This window comes from Crinia signifera, chromosome 9, assembly GCF_055691185.1.
Source record: "Crinia signifera chromosome 9, ASM5569118v1, whole genome shotgun sequence".
Taxonomy (NCBI): Eukaryota; Metazoa; Chordata; class Amphibia; order Anura; family Myobatrachidae; genus Crinia; species Crinia signifera.
In genome coordinates this window covers 138,653,785-138,679,182 of record NC_139225.1, presented here as the reverse complement: position 1 = coordinate 138,679,182, position 25,398 = coordinate 138,653,785, and the positions used below count along the sequence as shown (strand labels likewise).

The following is a 25,398-nucleotide window of genomic DNA, read 5'->3' as shown; positions in this document are numbered from 1 at the left end:
GCTTGAAAAATTATAAAGGGGAGAGTACCAGCCAATCAGCCTTGTCATAGGCTGTATTTGCAAAACGGCAGTTTGACGCTGGTTAATTGGTGGTTTATCACTCTCCATTCTTTCACTTTCTAAGGCTTAGTAGATCTTGCCCTCACTCTCTTAACTTCTACCTGCACAGTCTGGTACATGACCCCAGCACTGTCCTAACTGCTGCCTGCCCTCACCCCCATAAAATGTGATGGAAGTCAGTAACCATGGCAAAGGAACCCAATTTTTTCAAAGGGAGGAGTCTCTTTTTATTCTCATAATAAATAACCTAGATTGTGCTTGTTCAGAAGTTACATCCGATCTTTTATTCTCTCTTTTAGGATTATAATATTATCACATAGTACATATAGCAAACTTTAAATGATATTAAGACTTTAGAACTTCAGGGCTCGATGATCTATGAATGAGGGTTGTATTGCTGAAAATTCCCAGAAATACCTTAGTGTTCCTCGCAATGAGGCACACAAAGGCCCTTTTAACGTCTTTGTTTTTGAAACTGTAGATCAGAGGATTTAACATGGGTGTTAATGTGGTAATAATCAAAGAGACTATCTTATCAACGTCTAAAGTAAACGATGAGATGGGTCTCAAGTACAGCACGAAAATAGACACGTAGAGTAGGGAAACGACTGTGATGTGAGAGGAACATGTATAGAAGGCTTTAAGTCTGCCAGTACTGGAATGGATCCAAAAAATGGTTTGAATAATGTAAGTGTAAGACATAATGGTAAGGGTGAATGGTAGGACTCCAACAAACACAGACTCCACAAATAATAGATGTTGTATTCTGGTGGCACCGTGGCATACAAGCTTCATAATGGCAAGAAGATCACAGAAGAAGTGGTTCATTATATTGACCTGAAAACAGTGGATGTAATAAATAACTAAAGTCACAGGAAGAGCTGCGATGAGTCCCCAGACCCAACATGCAGATGCCAGGACAGAACAGACCTTGCTGTTCATGATGGTGACATACCGTAGTGGGTAGCAGATAGCAACATATCGATCGTAACTCATGGCAGTTAACAGCAAAAACTCAGAACATATAAGAGCTATATAAAAAAACATTTGGGCCATACAGGCTGTACTAAAAACACGTTTATTTCCAGAAACATACATGTCCAGTGCCTTATGAATAGTTACTGTGCTGTAACATAGGTCCATGATGGATAAATGAGATAAGAAATTATAAATTGGAGTGTGCAGATTTTGGTCTGTGAAGATTAGAAAAAAGAGGGTGGAATTTCCAATAACGATAATGAGATAGATGAGTAAAACCAACAGGAAAATAGGAGCCTGCAGTTCTGGCAAATCAGTGACACCTTTTATGATGAAATAATCCACCCATGTATTGTTCTTCTCCAGTGTGTGGTTGGCTTCTGAAATAAGGGATTATGACAATTATTACATAACAAACCACGCAAAGATGGCTTAGTCTCAACAGATATTATGGCTAGGATGTAATGGAGCAGAGTTTGATCCATTTTTGTGAAATGTCGGATTTGTCAACAAAAAGTCCCACATTTTGCAAAGTTATCCAATGTATTAGCTAGCGACCCAGTTCATGATAAGTATGATCTTTTTTTGGTTCCGAATAAGAGCGTCTGGGGAAAAGTCGGATCCTGATGTTTTGCCCATGTTAAAAATACAACTCAGCCAATGTAACAGGAGCCAAATTAGATAGTTGGACACAAAACAGCTCTATAAAATGAGGCATGATTAGAGCTGTTTTTTGGGGGGTGAGCTTTTTGGCAGAGTTGAAAATCAATTACAAGTACACAATTACAGCACTTTTACAACAATTAATGTTAAAATGATTTCTAACCTTAAAATTAGTCAAAAAGTACAACAAAATGTAGGCATGCTTTATATCATTTTAAACAACAGATACTTATATTTCCTATTCAAATCATTTATTTATACATCATTAAAAATAAGTGAAATTACAATTCATTAAAAATGTAAATTAAACTGACAGAAGGAATGACATTGTTACAGAAACTTTTTGGAGCTTTTTCCTAGCCAATAAAATAAGCTCTCAATATGTCCTGGACTTTGTCACCATTTTACCCTGACTTGGTCTGCCAAAGGGCAGTATTCAATGAGAAAAATTTGGCGTGTTTTATGGCGAGTTTGTGCTTTTCTCGCGTTGGATGGAGACTTTTGCTCTCAAAAAGTGAGCAACCCTATTCAATGTGCACTTCTCGCCGTCTTTCTGAGTGATTTTCGCCGTGTCTCTCCGTGTAGCATTTCTCAATCTTTTCATGGAGAAGTGGAATGTGAACTTTTTAAATAAAAGGTTTATTGTTTTAATTTTGGTGTAAAAAAATCAGGAATTTTAGTCTGAGAAGGGGCATGCTATTTTTATTCATGTACTTATAGCACATGAATATATATTTTAATTTAAAAAAACACACATATATATATATATATATATTTTTTTTTTACACAGAGCAGCCAGCAGGGGGCCGGGAGCCGAGAGGCTCATTAGATATTCATATATATTTATTGCACCCGATCATTACATATGCATGATCGGGAGCAGTGACTATACCCGGTCCCCTGTTGGTGCTGGGGGGGGGGGGGCAGCTTGTGCTGCCTGGGTCCCGGGGAGCCCTCCTTCCCTCCACAAAAGTTCTGGGGCAGGCAGGGAGACTTCCATCTCCCTGCCTGCCACCGTCCCACGGCTCCCTGGGTTAAGATTCGCCGCGAGGGGCAACTCGCCCCTCCGACATTGAATACAGGGAGAGCGTGTGGCAGCCAGCCCTCCGGAACACGGCGAGTGTGCAGCGGATCCTAAACAGGATTCGCTGCACACGGCGATATTTTATATTGAATACTGCCCAAAGTCTGCCATACTGCTCTGTTGTTTAAGGAATAAGCTTACTGAGCACAAGTCTTAAGGGGTGTACACGCGGTACGATTGCCTTGCGATTTGATCCCGATTCAAGCAGGATCGAATCGCACAAGGCAAATGCAGTCAAATTGAACTATATAGTACAGATCTGTACTTGCCTGCACAGTCTATTTTTTTCCATTCGATTTAGATGCCAAGGGGCCGCACATCGGGATTAAAAGCAAATGCATTAAATTTTGATTCGATTTTGCTTATATAAGCAAAGTCGAATAGAAAAATAGACCACATCGTACCGTGTGTACGGGGCATAAATTGAAGCGGGCTGAAGCTAGGATTATCGACATCTGGGTCAAGGCAGGAATTTGACTCTGCTGCTTTACAGGATCAGTCACTTTCAGTACACATGGACTGATAGATGGATTGCACTATGTAATTCTTAAGAACACAAAAAAGTGTATACTTACATATACACTTTCTTATTATTCGTCAGGTTTAAGGGGGTATTGGTACTTATGTATTATCTGGGCTCCCATGTTAAATGCACCCCATTTTTTCATACTCCTACTATCCAACTACGCATGGAGTTGATTTTATATAGTGTGGCGAGCGCAGCAAGCCACCGTGCCCGAAGCGTGGCGAGCGCAGTGAGCTCTGCGAGGGGACGTGGTCTCATATGAAAAACGGGAGCCCAGATATTACATAAGTACCTTTTTTTTTTACTTTTTGCCTCTATGTGCTTGCATGGTCATTGAGTTGACCAAATTAAGGTAGACATGCATATTATTTTTATGAGCAAAACATGTTAAATCTCGGTGAAAATAATGTTACGTAAGGTAACCCGCACCACCCTGGGTCCACGCCACCATCTATTACCTTTAGTAAAGTTGTGGCGAGCGAAGCAAGACACCAAGCACGAAGCGTGGCGAGTGAAGCGAGCCCACGAGGGAACGATGATGCTATTCTGAAAGCGGCTAACGTAGCTGGTATAAGCTGTGGTGGCAAAGATGAGGAAGTACTGGCATTTTTAATGGATATTTTGAGGATCTCTCACAGTAAAAAAAAATATTGCTTGACGATTTTCACAACTATTTTGACAAATTCCCTTGGCACTCAAAGGGTTAACATACACCAACCTCACCAGCCTTAACTTATACCCTGTTCCAACATTTATAAAATACCAGTTTGGTAAAAACAAAATAATTACATGTCAAGAGAACTTGACACCATACTCTCTATTCCAGTTTATCTTTTATGGGTGTGGTTCATGGGGATCGAAAGTAATTAGGTAAATATGCACATGGTCGACACTGGGAAAAAAGGAAGATGCATGCACAAATGTTGACACATGAAAAGATTGATGTGAGTTTTTTGGTGTCAATCTCATCACTTGAGCACATGACCCCCCAGTTATTGCACCGAGTACACTTGCATGGCCCCCCAGTTATTGCACCAAGTACACTTGCATGGCCCTCTTTGCCAGGTGTCTTGCTCTGCTGCTGCTCTCTGCACACTTTAACATGTGAAAATATGGGGGAAAACGCTTGTCAACCTTTTAATGTGTTGACCATAGCCATGTCAACATTTTGATGATGTCACATATTTGGTGTTGACCTATTAAATGCCATTCAAGATAATGATGGCCTACATCATGATCCTATCTTTTACTGGCAACTTACCTGGTTCATCAGGAAAGCAGCTTCCCTTAGTGCTTGGCGGAGATCCTGGAGGCGCCCTGTTGTCATAGGGAGCGGAAGGAGGCTGGAAGAAAGTGGGGAGCTGCAGGATAAAAGTGGAGACTGGTGAGTCAATTTAGCCCTGGAAATGCCATACATGGCCACAGAGGGCGTATCAGACTGACAAATCACTAGCAGCAGCCATGCATGTGCCCCTATACACAACTGAAGCACAAATGGAGCCCCTCTCTTTCATTGCCGGCGCTCGTGAGATTGTCCCCGCTGGCGGAGAGGGACTCCATTTGACTGGGACACGTGAGTGTCTCACACACCCACGTGTGTCCCAGTCAGTCGGTGGGACCCTGCCCGTCTCTGCTTCAGGGAGATGGGCAGGGTTAGGGGGGGTTCAGGGAGGTGGTGGGGACTGGGGAGGCGGCGGACGGCAGCCCCTTGCGGCTGGCATGGGCTGGCGATAGAATCACCAGTCCCTGCAAGAATGAGAGAGGCTCCATCTGTAAATAGTCAGCAGAGTCAAGCCAGAGCAAGTGACAGCTACACATACAGATGGGGCCGGTTTTATCTTTGCTGGCGAACCGCCAGCAACACGGCGCTCCATCTGACTGAGACGCGCATGCGTCCCCCACGCACGCGCGTCTCAGTATCCAGGCAGCGAGGCGGACACAATACTGTCCGCCTCCCGCTCGATAGTGCTGGGGGGGACCCGAGGAGGCTGCGGGGGGGTGCGGTCGCCCGGTGTGGGCACCGGGCGACCGAGGACAGCACCGTCGGAAGGGGACGTGTGCGCACCTCGTGCGTGCGCGTCCCCTTCCGGCATACAGATGGCGGGGATGCAGGTGATGGCGATAGCGACGCCATCGCCATCACCTGCAAAGATGAATCCCAATACATCTGTACATCTCCGTGCTTACAGCAGATAAACAGGTTCTCTGTATTAACAGGGATTCCCAGTTACAGCAAGATACACATCTAGAAGAAAGGATTGAGAAAGCTAAAACGAATAGTAACCCTGCAAATAACTTCAGCCCATTATACTTCAGGGAAGCTTTCTCTCCAGAATCGGCTCATACAGCACCTTATTGCACATAGCGTGAGGAAATATAAATGCAGCAAAAGTCAGAGACCCGCAAAGTTAGAGTTAAAGAAAGGTATCAGCCTTAAGGTGCCCATACACTTACAATGTATACAATATCACATCTCATCGAATCTCGGTTTTGCAATGAGATCTAGTACAAAAAATATGTGCAACACATTCTTTTTGTACTAGATCTCATTGCAAAACCAAGATGCGATGAGATTATAATAATTGTAACGAGTATGGACACCTTTACAGTGTCATGCATAAGTGCAGCCCGTTACCTCAGACTATACTTCAGGTCAGTGACAGCGTGTCAGTTAAGAGTGAAGCCTTAAGAGGAAAAAGGACTTACAGCATACAGATGACAGCCTTCCCTCTTATGAGTGGGGTTTATTGAACTGCCTTAAAACGTATAAGTTAAACCGGGAGGACGCTCCCAAAAGCCAAATAGGTTGGATAGAGACTAATAAAATAACTGATATACAGATGTCCCCAGTGGTGCACGTTACAGATGTCCCATTAGTGTCAGTTACAGATGTCCCCAGTATTGTCAGTTACAGATGTCCCCAGTAGTGCCAGTTACAGATGTCCCCAGTAGTGTCAGTTACAGATGTTCCCAGTAGTGCCAGTTACAGATGTCACCAGTAGTGCCAGTTACAGATGTCCCCAGTATTGTCAGTTACAGATGTCACCATTAGTACCAGTTACAGATGTCCCTAGTAGTGTCAGTTACAGATGTCCCCAGTAGTGCCAGTTACAGATGTCCCTAGTAGTATCAGTTACAGATGTCCCCAGTAGTGCCAGTTACAGATGTCCCAGGGACGTGCAGTCAGGAGAGGCAGAGCCTCCCCTGTCATAACTGATAAAAAAAAAAAAAAAAGATGATATTTATAACATAACACATATATGCTATTGTTATAAATATCATATTTGATTTTTTTCTTTAATTATCTATGAGGTGGGACACTTTGGGGAGGCTGGGCGGCAGCGGGAGCTGTGCCTCCCGCTGACAATAGAAAACTGTCGGGCAGCTGGGGGCGGGCATAACCCGCATGGGGAAAATAGGCTGAGAAGCCCATTAAAATTGCATGGGGAAGCGGCATCGATTCGTCTGCCTCAATGACAGGGACGGATGCCCCTGCCACTGAGACAGATGTGATAGGACAGCGGAGCAGGCTGTCACTCACTGACAGCCTGTATCCGCTGCCCATGAGCTGCGCAGTCAGTGTCTGGCAGCGTGCGTGCAGACAGGGACCAGGTCAGCAGCACCAGCATGTAAGTGTTAAGTTAACACTCACTGCACTGACTTACACACTGCACCCCCCCCCCACACACACACACACACACAGTGATTTTATAATTACTTACATTTCACAAACCAGGGTTCAGGTTTGTGTAATAATAGCAGCGGTGCTGTAATCGGCTGCTACCCCCGCTCTGCCCCCCCCCCCCCCAGGCCCCAGCCTGCAGCAGCACAAATCGACAGCGGGGGTTTCAGCGGTAATCGGCGGTGCGGTAGCGCGGCAGGTATCTCAACTAGCAGTGAGTCTAGCAACCAGGCTGCTCCCCCCCCCGCCCGCTCCCCTCCTCAGCTGCGGTAGCTTTCATATGCGGAGGCTGCCTGTAGCACTGCTGCGGTAGCTCTCAGCTGCGGTAGCTCTCATCTGCGGAGGCTGCCTGTAGCACTGTTACAGGCAGCCTCCGCAGATGAGAGCCACCGCAGCTGCGCCAGGCTGCGGAGGGGAGCGGGGGGGGGCAGCAGCCTGGTTGCTAGTTGAGATACCTGCCGCGCTACCGCACCTCCGATTACCTGCTGAAACCCCCGCTGTCGATTTGCTGCTGCAGGCTGGGGGGGGCAGAGCGGGGGTAGCAGCAGCCGATTACAGCACCGCTGCTATTATTAATTACACAGTCACACACAGTAATCGCGCGGTGGTAGCAGCGGCGCCGCGGGTGTCGACTTACCTGCGTACCTGCTGCTAGATCCCCCCTCCGGCTGCCTGTGGTCTCTGTCGGGGCAGGGGGAACTTTGCTTTCAGTTCCTTCTCTTCCCCGGTGGTGTGATGCGGGGAAGAGCCAAGGGGCACTGGCAGGGAGTCTGGCTGTGCAATATAGATAGTAATTAATATCCTTGCACTACAAGTCCCAGCATTATTAGTCAGTTGCCGGGACTTGTAGTGCAAGGGTAACGCTAATTACTATTTATATAAAAAGCTGCGCTGGACTACATAATTGAATTTTTAAAATTCAAAGATGGCCGCCGGGAGCCAATCAGATTACTGCATGTCTTGGCTCCGCCCCCTCAGAGGTTTTATAAGAGCTAGCGTGAGCCAGCAGCAGACAGTCTGCCTGCAGAGATGGAGCAGAGAAGAGCTCCTGAAGAAAGAAGACTCCAGGAAGTCTAGTGGGTGGCAGCCTTGCAAAAGAGCTAAAAAAAGGCTGCTGCCCACCAGATGAAGACACCAGAAGCCCTGGCATGGCGGCGGCCGCGCAAAAGAGCTTATTGGCTGCTGCCCGCCAGGTGAAGACGCCGGAAGCCCTGGCATGGCGGCGGCCGCGCAAAAGAGCTTATTGGCTGCCGCCCGCCAGGTGAAGACTGCTGTGTGTGTCAATAAAATTTTACTGTGTGCGTGTTTTTATTGGCGTATTGGTTCTGCTGTGGAACTTCAAGTCCCAGCGGGCCCATTAATGCCCTGTATGCTGGGACTTGTGGTTCCCCAAGTCCCTGCATACAGGGGACGGTTTGCTGTTATTTGTTGTTCCGCAGCAGAACCCAATACTTTTACACTTATTTTTATCAGCCCGGTGTCCACCGCCCTGGGACACCGGGGACAGCCCCGGGTTTCAGCCCGGGACGGGTGAAGCCTGGGGGTGGGGGACCCCTTTATTGGGGGGGGGGGGTCCCCACTCCCCCAGGTACCCGTCCTGGGCTGACCAGCCAGGGTGATCATGCTATGGCTGGGGGACCTTGCATAAAAAGTGTCCCCCAGCTGTGGCATGACACTGCTGGCTGTTGGAGCCCGGTGCTGGTTCCAAAATACGGGGGACCCCCAATTTTTTTGTCCCCCGTATTTTTTGGAACCAGGACCGGTCTAAGAGCCTGGTGCTGGTTTCTTAAATATGGGGGAACCCCACAATTCTCCCCCCCCCCCGTATTTGGGGAACCAGGACTGGCTCAATGAGCCCGGGGCTGGTTATGCTCGGGAGGGGGGGACCCTATGCGTTTTTTTTTTACTTTTTTATACTTGTGCACACTTTTCTAGACAGAACCATGCACAGTTTAAAGAAAAAAAGAGAGTAAGTGTGGAGAGATTAGGGTGCACTCCAGAGGTAAACTTCAGGGGATGTCCAACTGATAAAACACAATCCGTTAAAACATAGCTTTTATTTAATCAATATTTAAAAAGAAGTGTACTAATTACAGCTTCCAGGATAAAATATATAAATAAGTGCAACCTAGCATAATTGTGAGCTAATTATGTTCATTTTATAAATGTAATTGTGAGATATACAAAAAGAGCAACATATTCTGGGAAGCAACAAATGTCAGAGTAATCTCCAGAAATTAAAAATAACTGCCTTGCTTCCCAGCCTATTGTTACCATAGAAGAAAGTGTTACTGTAACTATTGGTAAGACATCGTAGCAGCAAGTGTAACTTTTTACTGCACAGACATAAAAAGTATCAAATAAGAATAACAAGAACCTTGAATACAGCAATATAAAAAATTGTTACACATAAAAGACATATAAAGGTGTAAAATCCTTCATTGGGAAGGCATAACCTTCAAGTATAATACATGTGAATTATTTGATATAAGTTTCCACATCTTTTTCTTTCTTTTTGCTTTAAATCCTGTGGAGATACAGGGAAATATGTTATTGTTATTGTTCAATTAAATGGTAAATCTATCCGGTCTATATTGTTTGTGTGTACGTGTGTAACTCTGGCTCTTATACTAGCCAGTGCCTCACCAGTCACTGACCTCACCGCACGTCACTGAGATGTCCCCAGTAGTGCCAGTTACAGATGTCCCTAGTAGTATCAGTTACAGATGTCCCCAGTAGTGCCAGTTACAGATGTCCCTAGTAGTATCAGTTAAAGATGTCCCCAGTAGTGCCAGTTACAGATGTCACCAGTAGTGCCATTACATAAAAAGGGAGTTTACTACTTACAGTCTATAGACAGAGATAGACAGGAAAACTATTAACATTTGAGAAAGATTACAGTTAAAAGTTCTTATCTTTAACCTGTACCTGGAATTCCATCCGTGAGATACGGATAAACTTGACAGGCGCAAAAACTGTTAATCTGCAAGAGACAAATTAAGCAATTGCTTTACTTACTTTCACAAAGTACTTACGTTTAAAGACAATCATCATCCTTTTGAGAGAACTATACGGACACAGAAAATAGGGCTTTTCTGAGCCCTATTGCTGCAGCAGGAAGGTTAATAAAACAAGCCTTAAAGCATTAAGGCAGTGGTTTCCAAACTGTTTGTCGTGGCACCCTGGGGGGACTTGCAGGGGTGCCACGTGTTGATGGTCCAGGATCAATTCAGGTTATTTATGTCCAATATAATAGTCAAATTATGGACAAACAGAAGTGAATCCTGTCCATTGCCACATAACTGATCCTAAGTATGAGATATAAACACATTTTATTTAACTTAATATTTGTTTCTGACTTTCTCAATGAAACCATTAGCCTAGGGGTGCCGCGAAAAAATTCTGATGCTTTTGGGGTGCCGTGATTTAAAAACATTTGGGAACCCCTGCAATAAGGGATTAACCAGTTAACATTGGTACCAACGACAAAGTTAGGGGTAGGTGGGATGTCCTCAAGAAAGAGTATAGGGAATTAGGTAAGAAATTAAAGACGAGGACATTGAAGGTAATATTCTCTGAATTATTATTAGTGCCATGCGCTAGCCCAGGGAGGCAGAGGGAGATCAGGGAGGTAAACGTGTGGCTCAAGGACTGGTGTAGGAAAGGGATTTGTGTTCATGGAACACTGGACGGACTTCTCAGTCATGTGCCATCTTTTTTGCCTTGATGGATTGCACCTGAATGGGGGGCTGTGGTGCTGGGGGGAACAATAGTTAGAGGGTTGGAGGAGATTTTAAACTAGGCGACAGGGGGTTGGGAGTAGCTAGATACTATGGGACCTGTATTGAGAATAGTAAGATTGGGGTTAAGGATCAATTTGATGGAGGAGAAGGGGAGGACAGAGTTACCAGCAATGTCCGGGGTAATAATAAGGGTAATATCGTGGGTAATTCCCTGGGTCCTTTAGGAATGTTATGTAAAAACAGTTATGTTACCTCATTACAGCTCTTAGGTACAGACGATCTCAGAATATGGGAAGGCGTAAAGGACACATGAAGAGGTTTCAAAACTGTAAATAGGACGGGTAGTGGACATGGTGGGGAGGGCTGTAGAGAGTCTATTGAGGGGGAGGTGGGTACGAGGAAGTTAGTAAGGAATACAAATAAGTCTAGGGGAGAAATTAAATATAATGTTAGGGACGCAACTAAAAATAAACAAACTGAAATGCTTACTGGCTAATGCAAGAATCTTAGCAGGTAAAATCGGGGAACTAGAAACGTCACTAGGGACGATTATGACATTATTGGTATTACAAAAACATGGTGTAATGAGTTGCACAACTGAGCATTAAGCATAGAGGGATATACACTCTACAGAAAAGACAGGGAAAATTTAAGAGGTGGGAGTGTGTGCCTTTATGTAAAAATAACTTAACTTTGTGCGAAAAAGAAATTAGCACAGGTACAGAGGAAGAAAACACGGAGGCCGTGTGGGCAGAGATAACCGACAATAACAAAAAAAACTAATAACAAAAATTTAATAGGGGTATGCTATAGATCGCCTAACATAAACAAAAGGAACAAGTCTCTTCTTTTAAACCAAATCAAACAATCGTCAGATCAGGGGCTGGCATTAATTATGGGAGATTTTAATTTACCGGACATTGATTGGAAAAAGGAAACTTGTAAAACAGCAAGAAGCTGTGGGTTCCTAAGCTTACTCAAAGACCAGCTTATTACACAAATGGTAGAAGCTCCAACTTGTTATAACGCTGACACGACCACCATGGCTACTACCCAGTTCCCCTGTGCGGTGCCTAGCCCTAGGTCCTGCATCAGCGTGTCTCCTCCCCTGGCGCTCACCTCTGCTCCTGTTCCTTGCGCTGGTGGGGTGCATGTTCCCGCACTGTCACCACATGGTGACAGTGGTGCTTTGTGCTCTGGTGCCATGCAGGGCATGGGTGGCGTGAGATGTGAGCCACCATGTGTGTCTGTGCCTGGTTAGGCCTCTGGCTGGAAACGCTGGCAAACTGCGCAGCTGCGCACACTCACCGCCGGCTGGTTTCTGTCGCCTCGGCCGCCATCTTTTGGGATCCTGCAACCTGTACTGTGCGGCTCCACCTGTCAAACGGCTATCCAATCGCAGCACAGCTCACTCCTTAAGTACTGACTGGCCGGGCAAGACCAGCAGTCATTGCAATGATGTCCATGCCTAAGTATCATTGCTCACTCCTGGCTGTCTGTAGTGGTTACTACAGTTCTTGCGCCTTCGGTGAAGTTCCCTTCTAACTCCTGCTGATCGTCTCACTGCTACACCTGTGTACCACGGAACCTGCTGCCGCCAATACGGACTGGACAAGGTTAGCCCCCCAAAGGGGTTTAATCTTTCTCCTCACTCCTGACAGTTATTCTCCACGGTCACTCCTGGTTCTGCAGCCACGATCCAATCCAGCAAGGACATTCACACTTCACCATTTAATCTTCAACCAATTATTCTTCCAACCACCCAATCATCCCATTGTTCTTCCAACCATCCCATCTTCATCCAATCATCCAATTGTTCTTCTAATCATCAAATTCTTCATCCAATCCTCCAAGCATTAAACTCTTCATCCAATTCTTCATCCAATTATCCAATCTTCATTCAAGCATTCGACTCTTCATTCAATCATCCAACTCTAAAACCAATCATCCAATTCTTCAACCAATCCTCCAATACTTCTTCCAATTACCAAGCATCTCCATCCTCTTCAATAAAGTACAGTAGGAGCACATCTCATCTATCTTGCTTAGGCCATGGCTCAGGATGGCTAGCCATGGCTATCCTCTTGTTCTCAGCTGCAATACAATGCATATAACAATAGAGTAGGGGATTAGCAGAGTAATCCAATTACTCACTTAATCCTATTATGGAGATAGATGGCAGTGGCTCCCACTGTATTGTATTATTGACTTTTATCATTCCATAACCTACAGTATATTATTGTGCCACCATTTACAACCTGTATTGCAGTATCTTTATTAAATAAGGTTTCACTTTATCTCATTGCTTCACTCCCTTCTGTTGTTAATGCAACAACCTTATATCAAAGCACCCTGCCTCCGTTACACTCCAGCTGGTGCTACACGAAACGTGACAAACGCACTGTTGGATTTAGTATTAACAAATAACATATATTTAGTTCAAAACACCAAAGTAATTGAACATCTAGGGAACAGTGACCACAACATGGTTTCACTAGAAATCAACTTCAGTAAACTACATCATAAAGAATCGGCAAAAATACTAAACTTCAGAAAAGCTAACTTCGTATTATTCAGGGAAGCACTAAAAGAAATTGTGTAGGAAACGGTCTTTGAGGGGAAAAATGCAGAGGAAATGTGTGATACTCAATATGCTTGAATCATTAACAATTAAATACATTCCTAAATTAAATAAGGGTAAATTCAATAAAAAAAGCCACCATGGTTGGACAAAAATGTAATGTCAGCTTCACGAAACGTGACAAACGCACTGTTGGATTTAGTATTAACAAATAACATATATTTAGTTTTAAACACCAAAGTAATTGAACATCTAGGAAACAGGTTAATATTGATACTTTGACATCAATGGTGTTAGGATATCTAAATTATTGTGTCGACAGTGTGACTGTTAAGAAGCAAATCCGTCTATTTCCAAAGGACAAACCCTGGATAAATGGGGAAGTCCGTTCCCTTTTAGTGGCAAGGGATAAAGCTTTCAGATCTGGTGATTTGTCTACCTTTAGAGCTGCCCGGTTAAATTTGAAAAAGGGAATTGTCAAAGCAAAAAAGGCTTTTTCTGTAAAATTAGAACGCATGGTTTCCCAAAATAATGATGCGAAATGCCTTTGGAAAGGCATTCAGCATATTACTGATTATAAGGCAAACAAAAACTCTATTGTCGATGTCGCTTTAGTGGATGATCTGAATACCTTTTTATGCCCGTTTTGATAAACAAGTCATGTCTCCGCCCCCACTGGAGAGATATTGTCAGGGTGGGGCTTTCTACAATTAGATGAAGAGTCTGTTAGGAAGTGTCTCTCTAGGACAAAAGTAGGAAAGGCTACAGGCCCTGATGGGATACAAGGGAAGGTCTTGCAAAAATGTGCGGAGCAGCTTGCTGGGATTTTTACCTTTATTTTCTACTTGTCTCTTAGTACCTGTTATGTGCCTAAGTGTTTTAAATCTACAGTTATTACACCGGTTCCTAAAAAAGGGAAAGTTGATAGTCTGAACGACTACCGACCGATCGCCTTAACATCTTTAATTATGAAGGCGTTTGAGAGATTGGTCCTTGCTCACGTTAAGGAAAGCATTCCTCCTGGCTTCGACTCCTTTCAGTTTGCCTACAAGGCTAATAGATCCACGGATGATGCAGTGCTTATGTTAGTTCATAAGATTTATGCTCATCTTGACTCAAAGGGATCCTCTGCCCGGATCTTGTTTGTAGACTATAGTTCGGCCTTCAATACTGTAGTTCCATCCACATTAGTGGGCAAACTTTCCAGTATCGGATTAAGCGGGCCCATGTGTGGTTGGATTCTGGATTTTTTATCTAACAGGCCTCAGGTCGTTAGGGTGAAGAACCAGGTATCTGGTGAATTGATAGTTAACACAGGTGTCCCCCAGTGGTGTGTTTTGAGCCCCCTGTTGTATTCATTATTTACTTATGATTGTACTGCCAGCTCCGATTCTGTTCAACTTATTAAATTTGCGGACGATATTGCCATACTGGGTCTCATCTCTCATGATGATGAGTCAAAGTATAGGTTACAATACATTTTTAAAAACTGACTTCTCTCTAAGACTAATAGTATCCTGAGGGATCCCACCCACCCAAATAGTGATCTCTTCTCCTTACTTCCTTCAAATAGGCGATACCGTTCAGTCTTATGTAAAACCAAACGATATAGGGAGAGTTTTTTTCCAGTAGCAATTCGCACTTTAAATATTTTAAATGCTTAGGGTTATTTATGATCTATGCACAATCATGTAGTCAAGTGTACCTCTTTTTTTAATGTTTCTGTATTTGTACTGTTTACAATTTATTTTCGTTTAATGTTCATTGTATGTGGACGTTTTATGATAAATAAAGATTCTATTCTATTCTAAACAGTGACCACAACATGGTTTCACTACATCATAAAGGATCGGCAAAAATACTAAACTTCAGAAAAGCTAACTTCGTATTATTCAGGGATGCACTAAAAGAAATTGTGTAGGAAACGGACTTTGAGGGGAAAAATGCAGAGGAAATGTGTGATACTCAATATGCTTGAATCATTAACTATTAAATACATTCCTAAATTAAATAAGGGTAAATTCAATAAAAAGCCACCATGGTTGGACAAAAATGTACTGTCAGCTTCACGAAATGTGACAAACGCACTGTTGGATTTAGTATTAACAAATAACATATATTTAGTTTCAAACAACTAATAACATATATTTAGTTTCAAAGCCACCATGGTTGGACAAAAACGTAATGTCAGCATCACGAAACGTGACAAACGCACTGTTGGATTTAGTATTAACAAATAACATATATTTAGTTTCAAACACCAAAGTAATTGAACATCTAGGGAACAGTGACCTCAACATGGTTTCACTACATCATAAAGGATCAGCAAAAATACTAAACTTCAGAAAAGCTAACTTCGTATTATTCAGGGAAGCACTAAAATAAATTGTGTAGGAAAAGGTCTTTGAGGGGAAAAATGCAGAGGAAATGTGTGATACTCAATATGCTTGAATCATTAACTATTAAATACATTCCTAAATTAAATAAGGGTAAATTCAATAAAAAAGCCACCATGGTTGGACAAAAATGTAATGTCACCATCACGAAACGTGACAAATGCACTGTTGGATTTAGTATTAACAAATAAAATATATTTAGTTTCAAACACCAAAGTAATTGAACATCTAGGGAACAGTGACCACAACATGGTTTCACTACATCATAAAGGATCGGCAAAAATACTAAACTTCAGAAAAGCTAACTTCGTATTATTCAGGGAAGCACTAAAAGAAATTGTGTAGGAAACGGTCTTTGAGGGGAAAAATGCAGAGGAAATGTGTGATACTCAATATGCTTGAATCATTAACTATTAAATACATTCCTAAATTAAATAAGGGTAAATTCAATAAAAAAAGCCACCATGGTTGGACAAAAATGTACTGTCAGCTTCACGAAACGTGACAAACGCACTGTTGGATTTAGTATTAACAAATAACATATATTTAGTTTCAAACAACTAATAACATATATTTAGTTTCAAAGCCACCATGGTTGGACAAAAACGTAATGTCAGCATCACGAAACATGACAAACACACTGTTGGATTTAGTATTAACAAATAACATATATTTAGTTTCAAACACCAAAGTAATTGAACATCTAGGAAACAGTGACCACAACATGGTTTCACTACATCATAAAGGATCGGCAAAAATACTAAACTTCAGAAAAGCTAACTTCATATTATTAAGGGAAGCACTAAAAGAAATTGTGTAGGAAACGGTCTTTGAGGCGAAAAATGCAGAGGAAATGTGTGATACTCAATATGCTTGAATCATTAACTATTAAATACATTCCTAAATTAAATAAGGGTAAATTCAATAAAAAAAGCCACCATGGTTGGACAAAAATGTACTGTCAGCTTCACGAAACGTGACAAACGCACTGTTGGATTTAGTATTAACAAATAACATATATTTAGTTTTAAAGCCACTATAGTTGGACAAAAATGTAATGTCAGCATCACGAAACATGAAAAACGCACTGTTGGATTTAGTATTAACAAATAACATATATTTAGTTTCAAACACCAAAGTAATTGAACATCTAGGGAACAGTGACCACAACATGGTTTCACTACATCATAAAGGAACGGCAAAAATACTAAACTTCAGAAAAGCTAACTTCGTATTATTCAGGGAAGCACTAAAATAAATTGTGTAGGAAACGGTCTTTGAGGGGAAAAATGCAGAGGAAATGTGTGATACTCAATATGCTTGAATCATTAACTATTAAATACATTCCTAAATTAAATAAGGGTAAATTCAATAAAAAAAGCCACCATGGTTGGAAAAAATGTAATGTCAGCATCAACAATAAAACAAGAGCATTTAAATGCTATAAAAATAACTTAAATTAGGCGTTCAACAAGTACAAAGAATCAAGCAAAATGGTACTTGTGTATTTTCACGGTGCTCAGTACACTCTTAGCGTACTGGGCTATTCTGTGTAGAAAAATTGCATTGAATTGCATGCAATTTGCGGTACGGTGCGATGCAATGCGATTTCCTTAGTTAATTTTTAGTTCACTCATGCTCGCGGATTGCCTCGCATTGTACGCAATTTGCGGTGCGATGCGATGCGATTTTTCATTTTGTAAGCACCCATGTGATAAGCTATGATCCTAGTTTATTTTAAAAGCACCCATGCAATGTTATTTGATGCTATGCGATTTTGCACACAACCACTATCCACATCACCCCGAAGTATGGCGAGCGGAAGCGGTAGCGCATCCTCCCAACCTTTTCATACCCACGTGGAGTTGATTTTATAGAAATCAATATTGATTTCACGAGAGAGGAAATAATATTGAGGCTCAGCAAAATCAAAACAAACAAACCCCAGGGCCAGATGGGATTCATCCTAGGGCACTAATGGAATTAAGGGAGGAACTAGCGACCCCTCTACATTATATCTTTGATAATTCACTATCATCGGGTAAAAGACTGGAGAATAGCAGAAGTAGTGCCAATATTCAAAAAAGGGAAAAGGGATGACCCAGCTAATTACAGACCTGTGAGCTTAACATCAATAATGGGTAAAATATTTGAAGGATTTTTAAGGGATCGTATCCAGGAATATTTAGCCCTTCATAGTTTACTCAGTATTAACCAGCATGGGTTCGTGAAAAATTGTTAGCAAACTAATTTACTAGGTTTTATGAGGAAGTTAGCAAAAAAACCTTGATAATGGAAACGCTGTAGATGTGATTTTCCTAAATTTTGCTAAATCTTTTGATACAGTACCACAGAAGAGGTTGATAAATAAAATGGAGGACCTGGGATTGGGGGCAAACATCTGTAGATGGGTAGGGAACTGGCTGTGTAATAGAGAACAAAGAGTGGTTTTGAACAGTACCGTATCAAATATGATACCAGTACTAAATGGAGTGCCACAGGGTTCGGTTCTAGGGCCCATTTTATTTAACAATATTGGGATGGGGTTACTCAGCAATGTATCCATCTTTGCAGAGGACACAAAACTGAGAAGAGTTATTAAATAATCAGAAGATGTCACCACTCTTCAAAATGATCTTGACAATCTAGACGAGTCTGCAATAAAGTGGAAGATGAGGTTCAATGTGGATAAATGCAAGGTTATGCACCTTGGGAGACATAAAAAGTGTGCTAGTTATAACCTAAATGGGAAGGCATTGGGTAATTCAGTACTTAAAAAGGATCTAAGAGTCCAAATAGACAACAAAATGGGGTGCAGTGCTCAATGTAATATAGTAACAAAAAAGGCCAACAAAATTCTAGCATGTATTAAAAGGGTTATTCAATAATATTCAATAAACTAACCTAATAAAATGTTTTAAATTGCAGTAAGGCACACTATTCTGAGGGAGTCCAGCGTGCACCCCACCCGAGTTTCTTTTCTCTTTGTTGTTGTATAAATGTAATCAGGTATAACTCGGGGGTGCACCACTGTCCGTCACATAAAAAACACACAGGGGTGATTAACCCATATGTGAAAAGGTGACCAACCAGGAGCAAGTCTCCAGAAGGCCAGTTTTGACTCCTCTCGTGCATGATATGCTAAATAGAATAAGTGTTTACACTAGTGCTAGTCCCCAATCCTTTTGTGTTTCTTCACTGTATTAAAAGGGCCATGGAAACTAGGGACTCAAAATTAATTATGCCTTTGTACAAAGCATTGGTAAGACCACACCTCAAATATGGAGTACAATTATGGGCCCCACACTATAAAAAGGACATCATAGAATTAGAAAAAATCCAAAGCAGAGCAACAAAGCTTATTAGAGGAATGGAGAATTTAAGCTACGAGGAGAGGTTGAGCAATTTGGGACTAATTACACTAGAGAAGAGTCGTCAAAGGGGGGGGGACATGCTCAACATATACAAATATATCAAGGGCCAATATAAGGAACTGTCAAAATGCTTTTTTCTGCTAGAAAGGAGTCTAGGACACGAGGGCACGAGTTTGGATTAGAAGAAAAAAGATTTTGTTCATCTAGAAGAAATAATTTCAGATCAGTCAAACTTTGGATTTCGGGTTTTTCTCCATCTCTAAAAAAGTTTTTTTTTTTTTTTCCATTTGGTATTACAGGTTTAGTATCCCTTATCCAAAATGCTCGGAACCAGAAGAATTTTGGGTAATGGGTTATTCCGTATTTTGGAATATTTTTATATTTGAATGAGATATCTTGAGGTATGTTGCATTTATGTTATATAAGCACATCAAACACATAAAATCCACACAAATATATTTATTTGTGCATAAAACAAGGTTTTAAAACATGAAACAAAGTATAACAGACACTGAATTTGAATGCAAAGCAATCATGTCCTTGCACATATTAAGGGCAGTATTCAATGAGAAAAATTCGCCATGTTTTATGGCGAGTTTGTGCTTTTCTCGCGTTGGACGGAGAATTTTGCTCTCAAAAAGCGAGCAACCCTATTCAATGTGCACTTCTCGCCGTCTTTCTGAGTGATTTTCGCCGTGTCTCTCCGTGTAGCAATTCTCCATCTTTTCGTGGAGAAGTGGAATGTGAACTTTTTAAATAAAAGTTTTTTTGTTTTAATTTTGGTGTCAAAAAATCAGGAATTTTATTCTGTGAAGGGGCATGCTATTTTTATTCATGTGCTTATAGCACATGAATATATATTTTAATTTAAAAATTATTATTATTTTTTTTTAATACAGAGCTGCCAGCAGGGGGCCGGGAGCCGAGCCGCTCATTAGATATTCATATATTCACTGCACCCGATCATTACATATGCATGATCGGGAGCAGTGAATATACCCGGTCCCCTGCTGGCTCTGGAGGGGGGGCAGCTTGTGCTGCCTGGGTCCCGGGGAGCCCACCTCCCCCCCACATACGTTCTGGGGCAGGCAGGGAGACTTCATTCTCCCTGCCTGCCACCCACGGACGCTTGTCCACTGCAGGGGTTAAGATTCGCCGCGAGGGGCTACTCGCCCCTCCAACATTGAATATGGAGAGAGCGAGTGGCAGCCAGCCCTCCGGAACACAGCGAGTGTGCAGCGAATCCTAAACAGGATTCGCTGCACACAACGAGATTTCTCATTGAATACTGCCCTTAGTGCCAGTTACATGTTATTTCCCCAGTAGTGCCAGTTACAGATATCCCCACTAGGATTTTAGCAAAAAAATAAAAGTACATGTTGGAGACTATGGTTTTCGGAATAATTTGGATAACAGATATTTGCATAAGGGATACTCAACCTGTAGTATTCAGATGTATTTAATTAGAATTGATAAAGAATGACTAATGATACTTTTATTATTATGTCATCTATCTGATTGTATTTTGTTTAAATATATTTATTCTGTCTATAAATAGTCAGATCTATAGTAAAACAATAAAGAGGAAGGAAGGCGTAAATTTACTAAAGAGGTAATGTTTCCCAATAATATTCTGGCTATTACTGTATTTCTCTATTGTATCCTAGAAAATGATAGACAGAGGGGGAAATTTACTAAGATGTGTATTCTACGTCACATGTGATGTTGCTATGGGCAACCAATCTACTTTTTTATTTAGTACCCTCTAGAAGATAGTAGACTGGATCTGATTGGTTGCCTACAGCAACATCATATATGAAGTAGAATACTCATCTTAGTAAATTTCCCCCTCTGTCTATCATTTTCTAGGATACAATAGAGACATACAGTAGTAGCCAGAATCTAATTGGGAAACAAATTTCCCCCTTAAGGTGGCCATACACACGCAGATTTATCTTCAGATATGGCTGGTTGGAACAAAAACATGTTTATGGATGAGAGCAAATGACAGCTAACCATTTGCTTGGAAATGCTGGAGAACTGACAAACTGTCACTCATCCATAACCATGTTTTTGTTCCAACCAACCAGATCTGAAGATAAATCTTACTAGTGTATGGGCACCTTTAGTGTTATAAAGAATTAAACATTTGTTGATGAAGGAATCTAATACATGATAACAGGGTACTTGTTTCCTAGCACGGCCACAACGATCATGATCATGGGCATCGTGAGGAAAAATCGGGGGCATCGCGGCCATCGCAAGCATTAAAAAAATCGGGTGCGATGGTCGCGACGCGATGCCCGCGATTTCCCCATAGGGAACAATGTTAAATGCCTCAATTTAGCCGCGATGCCCCCGATTTTCCATAGGAAACAATGTTAAATGGGTCAATTTCACCAAATCATCATAGGGAACAATGTTAAATGGGCCATAAACCCCCCAAAACACCCCAGAACAGTGAAATGTCCCCCCAAAAGTATTTTACGCCACCCCACGATCAACGCGAACCCGAAGCGTGGCGAGCGCAGCGAGCCCGCGAGGGGCGGCGGTACGCGTCCTCCGACCTTTTCATACCCCCACTATCCATTAGGGCGTGGAGTTGAGAGTAGAATAATGTGGCGAGCGCAGCGAGCCACCGAGCCCGAAGCGTGGCGAGGGGACGCGGATACCTGTGAAGCCCGCGCAGGGACGCGTTTACCTGTGAAGGTATCCGCGTCCCCTCGCGGGGCACGCTGCGCTCGCCACGCTTCGGGCTCGGTGGCTCGCTACGCTCGCCACACTATTCTATTCTCAACTCCACGCCCTAGTGGATAGTGGGGGTATGAAAAGGTCGGAGGACGCGTACCGCCGCCCCTCGCGGGCTCGCTGCGCTCGCCACGCTTCGGGTTCGCGTTGATCGTGGGGTGGCGTAAAGTACTTTTGGGGGGACATTTCACTGTTCTGGGGTGTTTTTGGGGCTTTCTGGCCCATTTACCATTGTTCCCTATGATGATTTGTTGAAATTGAGGTATTTAACATTGTTCCCTATGAGAAATCGGGGGCATCGCGGGTACATTGAGCCATTTAACATTGTTTCCTATGGGGAAATCGTGGGCATCGCGTCTGGACCATTTAAGGCTTTTTTAGCCGCATACGACGCGACCGACGCGATTTTGACTATTTTCAATGCATTTCAATGGGAAAATCGGGGGCATCGCGTCGGTCGCGTCGTATACCACTAAAAATGACACACGATGCCCGCGATTGTGGCCGTGCTAGGAAACAAGTACCATAACAGTGTGTCACAGTATTAATATAATAACCAGGAATCACATTAATGCAAAAAAAAAAAAAGTGGTTTAAAAAAAAAAAAAGTAAACTGTTTAAAAAAAAAAAAAAATAACCCAATCCCCCCCCCAGCCCTGGTAATCAGTAACTGCAGAGCTATTTCTCCCTCCCCACTCCATGAAAATTGTAAATCATGAAAATACTGATAACTAGTTCACAGAGAGAGTAAATAATTGACACTGTATCAGCAGATGCTAGAACAGTACATCATAAGAAGGAATGGCGTGCTTGTACCAATTCTGTCAGAGGTGGTTATTTTGGTTCACTCTTTCTGACAAATTCCTTCTTAGATGGACAAAACCAGTTATTTTGTTTCTGTGCAGGGAAAATACCTACTGCTTTATTATTACACTGCAATATGCAATATGGATCTCACTTTGAAGTAAAACATCATCCAAATCTAATTCTCTCTGCACAAGTTACATCTGCCCCACCTGCAGTGCACATGGTTTTGTCCATCTAAGAAGGACCTTGTCAGAAAGAGTGAACCAAATAACCCCCAGTGTCAGGAACAGCGCTACAGTCCTCGTGTCTTACCCTGCTGACATTTATAAAATTAACCTCTAAGAAAAAGAAAAAAGCCCCCCATATATTAGAGCAGGGGTAGCCAACCCTTGTCCTCGAGAGCTACCAACAGTGCATGTTTTGCAGGTCTCCTCACAGAATCACAAGTCAGCTAATTAGCTCCATCTGTGGATCTTTTAAAATGTGTCAGTGATTAATGAGTGCAGCTGTGCAGCAGCTAGGTTGTCTGGAAAATGTGAACTGTTGGTAGCTCTCGAGGGCTAGGGTTGGCTACCACTGTATTAGACCAATCACTGGCTGCCCATTAATTTGTATGCTTTTTATAATTTCCTTTGAAGTTCCCCCATCGCCGACCATTGAATGATTTTTTAACTGTTTGCAAACAAAAGTCAGTCTAGGCTGAATTTTATTTGCGCTTGATATGGCCAAATACGGGGAGGGTGCTGACATCACGCGAAGTCAGGCGCCTGACCCTAGCAGGCTTTAACATGCCTGCGTTAGCATGTGGATGCCTATGTGGATGTTTTTCTGCTGAGCAGTGCTAACCACCTGGAAACCATCATATACTGTAGGAACCTATACACCGTGTGCCGTCCATCCAAGCACTGATTGGGCAATAAAATGACATACAAGAGTTGCAGTGGAGTGGTAACTATATTGGTATGGATCAATGACTAAAATGTAGTGCCAAAGCTGTGCTAATTCACAAGAACGAATATAAAAAAGTATTGGCTGTAGTGACCATCTATGCCGAACTCAATGATCTAATAACATTTAGAAGTTTAATCAATCAGCGTCCGGTCAGTCTTTTCAAAATCAGCAGCGCTTTCCGGCCAGCTGCCAGGCAAATTCCTGCTGCAGGGTCCAGGCAGCAGCGGCTGGAAGCTTGTAGCGCTATTTGCCAGGCATCGTGAAGCACTGCTGATTTTGAAAAGACTGGCCAGATGCTGATTGGCTGAATTCTCACAGCCAATCAGCGTCCAGACAGTCTTTTCAAAATCAGCAGCGCTTCCTGTCTGGCAAATAGCGCAGCACTACGAGCTCCCAGCCGCCTCTGCACAGACCCTGCTGTCCAAACTCCACTGCACATAGGTAAGTGGGGGGCCCCCACTAATGTTCTGCCCAGGGTCCACCACCAATGTTAACATGGTCATGGTGACCACTTATAGTGTTGCTGCAACCCTGGAGCTGCCATGATGCATGCCAACACCTCTCGCAGCCAACACCTCCACATTGTTCTGCTATTAGTCATGAGTGAGTGCGTATATAACTAGTGAGTACTAGTATAAAAAAAATCTATGGGTAGCAGGACCATATCTTTCCACTACCCTAGCTGACTGACCTCCACCACTGCCCCCTTTCCTTTGTAGGTAGTGAGAGCATCCTTCCCTCAGTGCTAGAGTCTGCAATTCAGTGATCTACAGTACGTATGCTTCGGCCAGAATGTGTGGACAGGAGGTATTTCATGCCCTACCATCCACTAGGGTGTGGAGGGAGAATATAATAGTGTGCCAAGCGAAGCGAGGCACCAAGCCCAAAGCATGGTGAGCGAAGGCGGTGCACTTCTTCAGTGTCCATGTCGACATGTGGGAAATTTTTTGAAAAACTCAGTGTCGACCTTTTGACTGCTGACCTTCCCGTTGTCAACCTAATGCATGTGTCGACCTTATGACCCTGTTGTACTAAACCCATGTTGACCTAAAGAAGGTGTGGCCTTCAGTGGTCAACCCAATGTATGTCAACTTTAGTTGGATTGACCCAATGACCCACACAACCCTTATATGGGTCATTGGTGATATTGTTCTGCACTCTTCTCCAGAGGCTTTGCATCTATTCATGTACATGGGCATTAGGTCAGGAACAAATTTTGGGTGACAGTAGGTCTGGGTATAGTGCCACTATCAATGTCTACAGTTAATAGGAAACTCTGGGATGCTGGCCTTCTTGGCAGAGTGGAAAGGAAAAGCCATATATGAGACTGGCCAATAAAGGGAAAAGATTAATGTGGGCATTGGACACAGGAAGATTGGAAAAAAGTGTTATGGACTGCATAGAAGGCCTCCTCTTCACTGTAGACAATGAAACTGGCGTTTTGCAGGTACCAATTAATGAAGCTGCCAGTATAGAACCTGTGAGACCTCTATTTCTCAAACTAGAGAGTCTAATGTACTTTTCTTCTTGGTCAGTTGTGCACCAGGGCCTCCTACTTCTCTTCTACTCTGGTTGGAACTGTTTGTGCTGTCCTATGAAGGAAGTAGTACACATTGTTGTAGGAAATATTCAGTTTCTTGGCAATTTCTCGCATGACATAGTCCATTTCCAAGAACAAGATAGACTGTTGAGTTTCACATGAAAGTTCTCTTTTTCTGGCCATTTTACTGTATAATCCAATGGTCCAACCTTTTTTTGGGGTGTGAGCTACTCAAGACAAAATAAACCACCTGAAGAGCTACTAA

At 42.7% G+C, this 25,398-nt stretch overlaps 1 protein-coding gene across 1 annotated transcript; it reads right to left on the bottom strand.

The window, feature by feature from the left end:
• Nucleotides 1-405: 405 nt before the first annotated feature.
• LOC146036948 (olfactory receptor 8D1-like) lies at nucleotides 406-25,316 on the bottom strand. The gene is made up of 4 exons (XM_083160781.1): nucleotides 25,150-25,316; nucleotides 9,922-9,976; nucleotides 4,573-4,672; nucleotides 406-1,418 (listed from the first exon to the last, which is right to left on the bottom strand). Exons 1-4 carry the CDS (start codon nucleotides 25,314-25,316, stop codon nucleotides 406-408), a joined length of 1,335 nt encoding a protein of 444 aa, XP_083016907.1.
• Nucleotides 25,317-25,398: the final 82 nt, after the last annotated feature.

Bases quoted from the DNA above. Each gene is read 5' to 3' on its own strand.
- LOC146036948 (XM_083160781.1), bottom strand. From the start codon at position 25,316: ATGGCCAGAAAAAGAGAACTTTCATGTGAAACTCAACAGTCTATCTTG. The intron at 9,977-25,149 runs GTAGGAGGCCCT...TGTCTCTTGCAG, and splicing joins CCAACCAGAGTAGAAGAGAA to ATTAACAGTTTTTGCGCCTG. The intron at 4,673-9,921 runs GTACAGGTTAAA...TTTATCCTGCAG, and splicing joins TCTCACGGATGGAATTCCAG to CTCCCCACTTTCTTCCAGCC.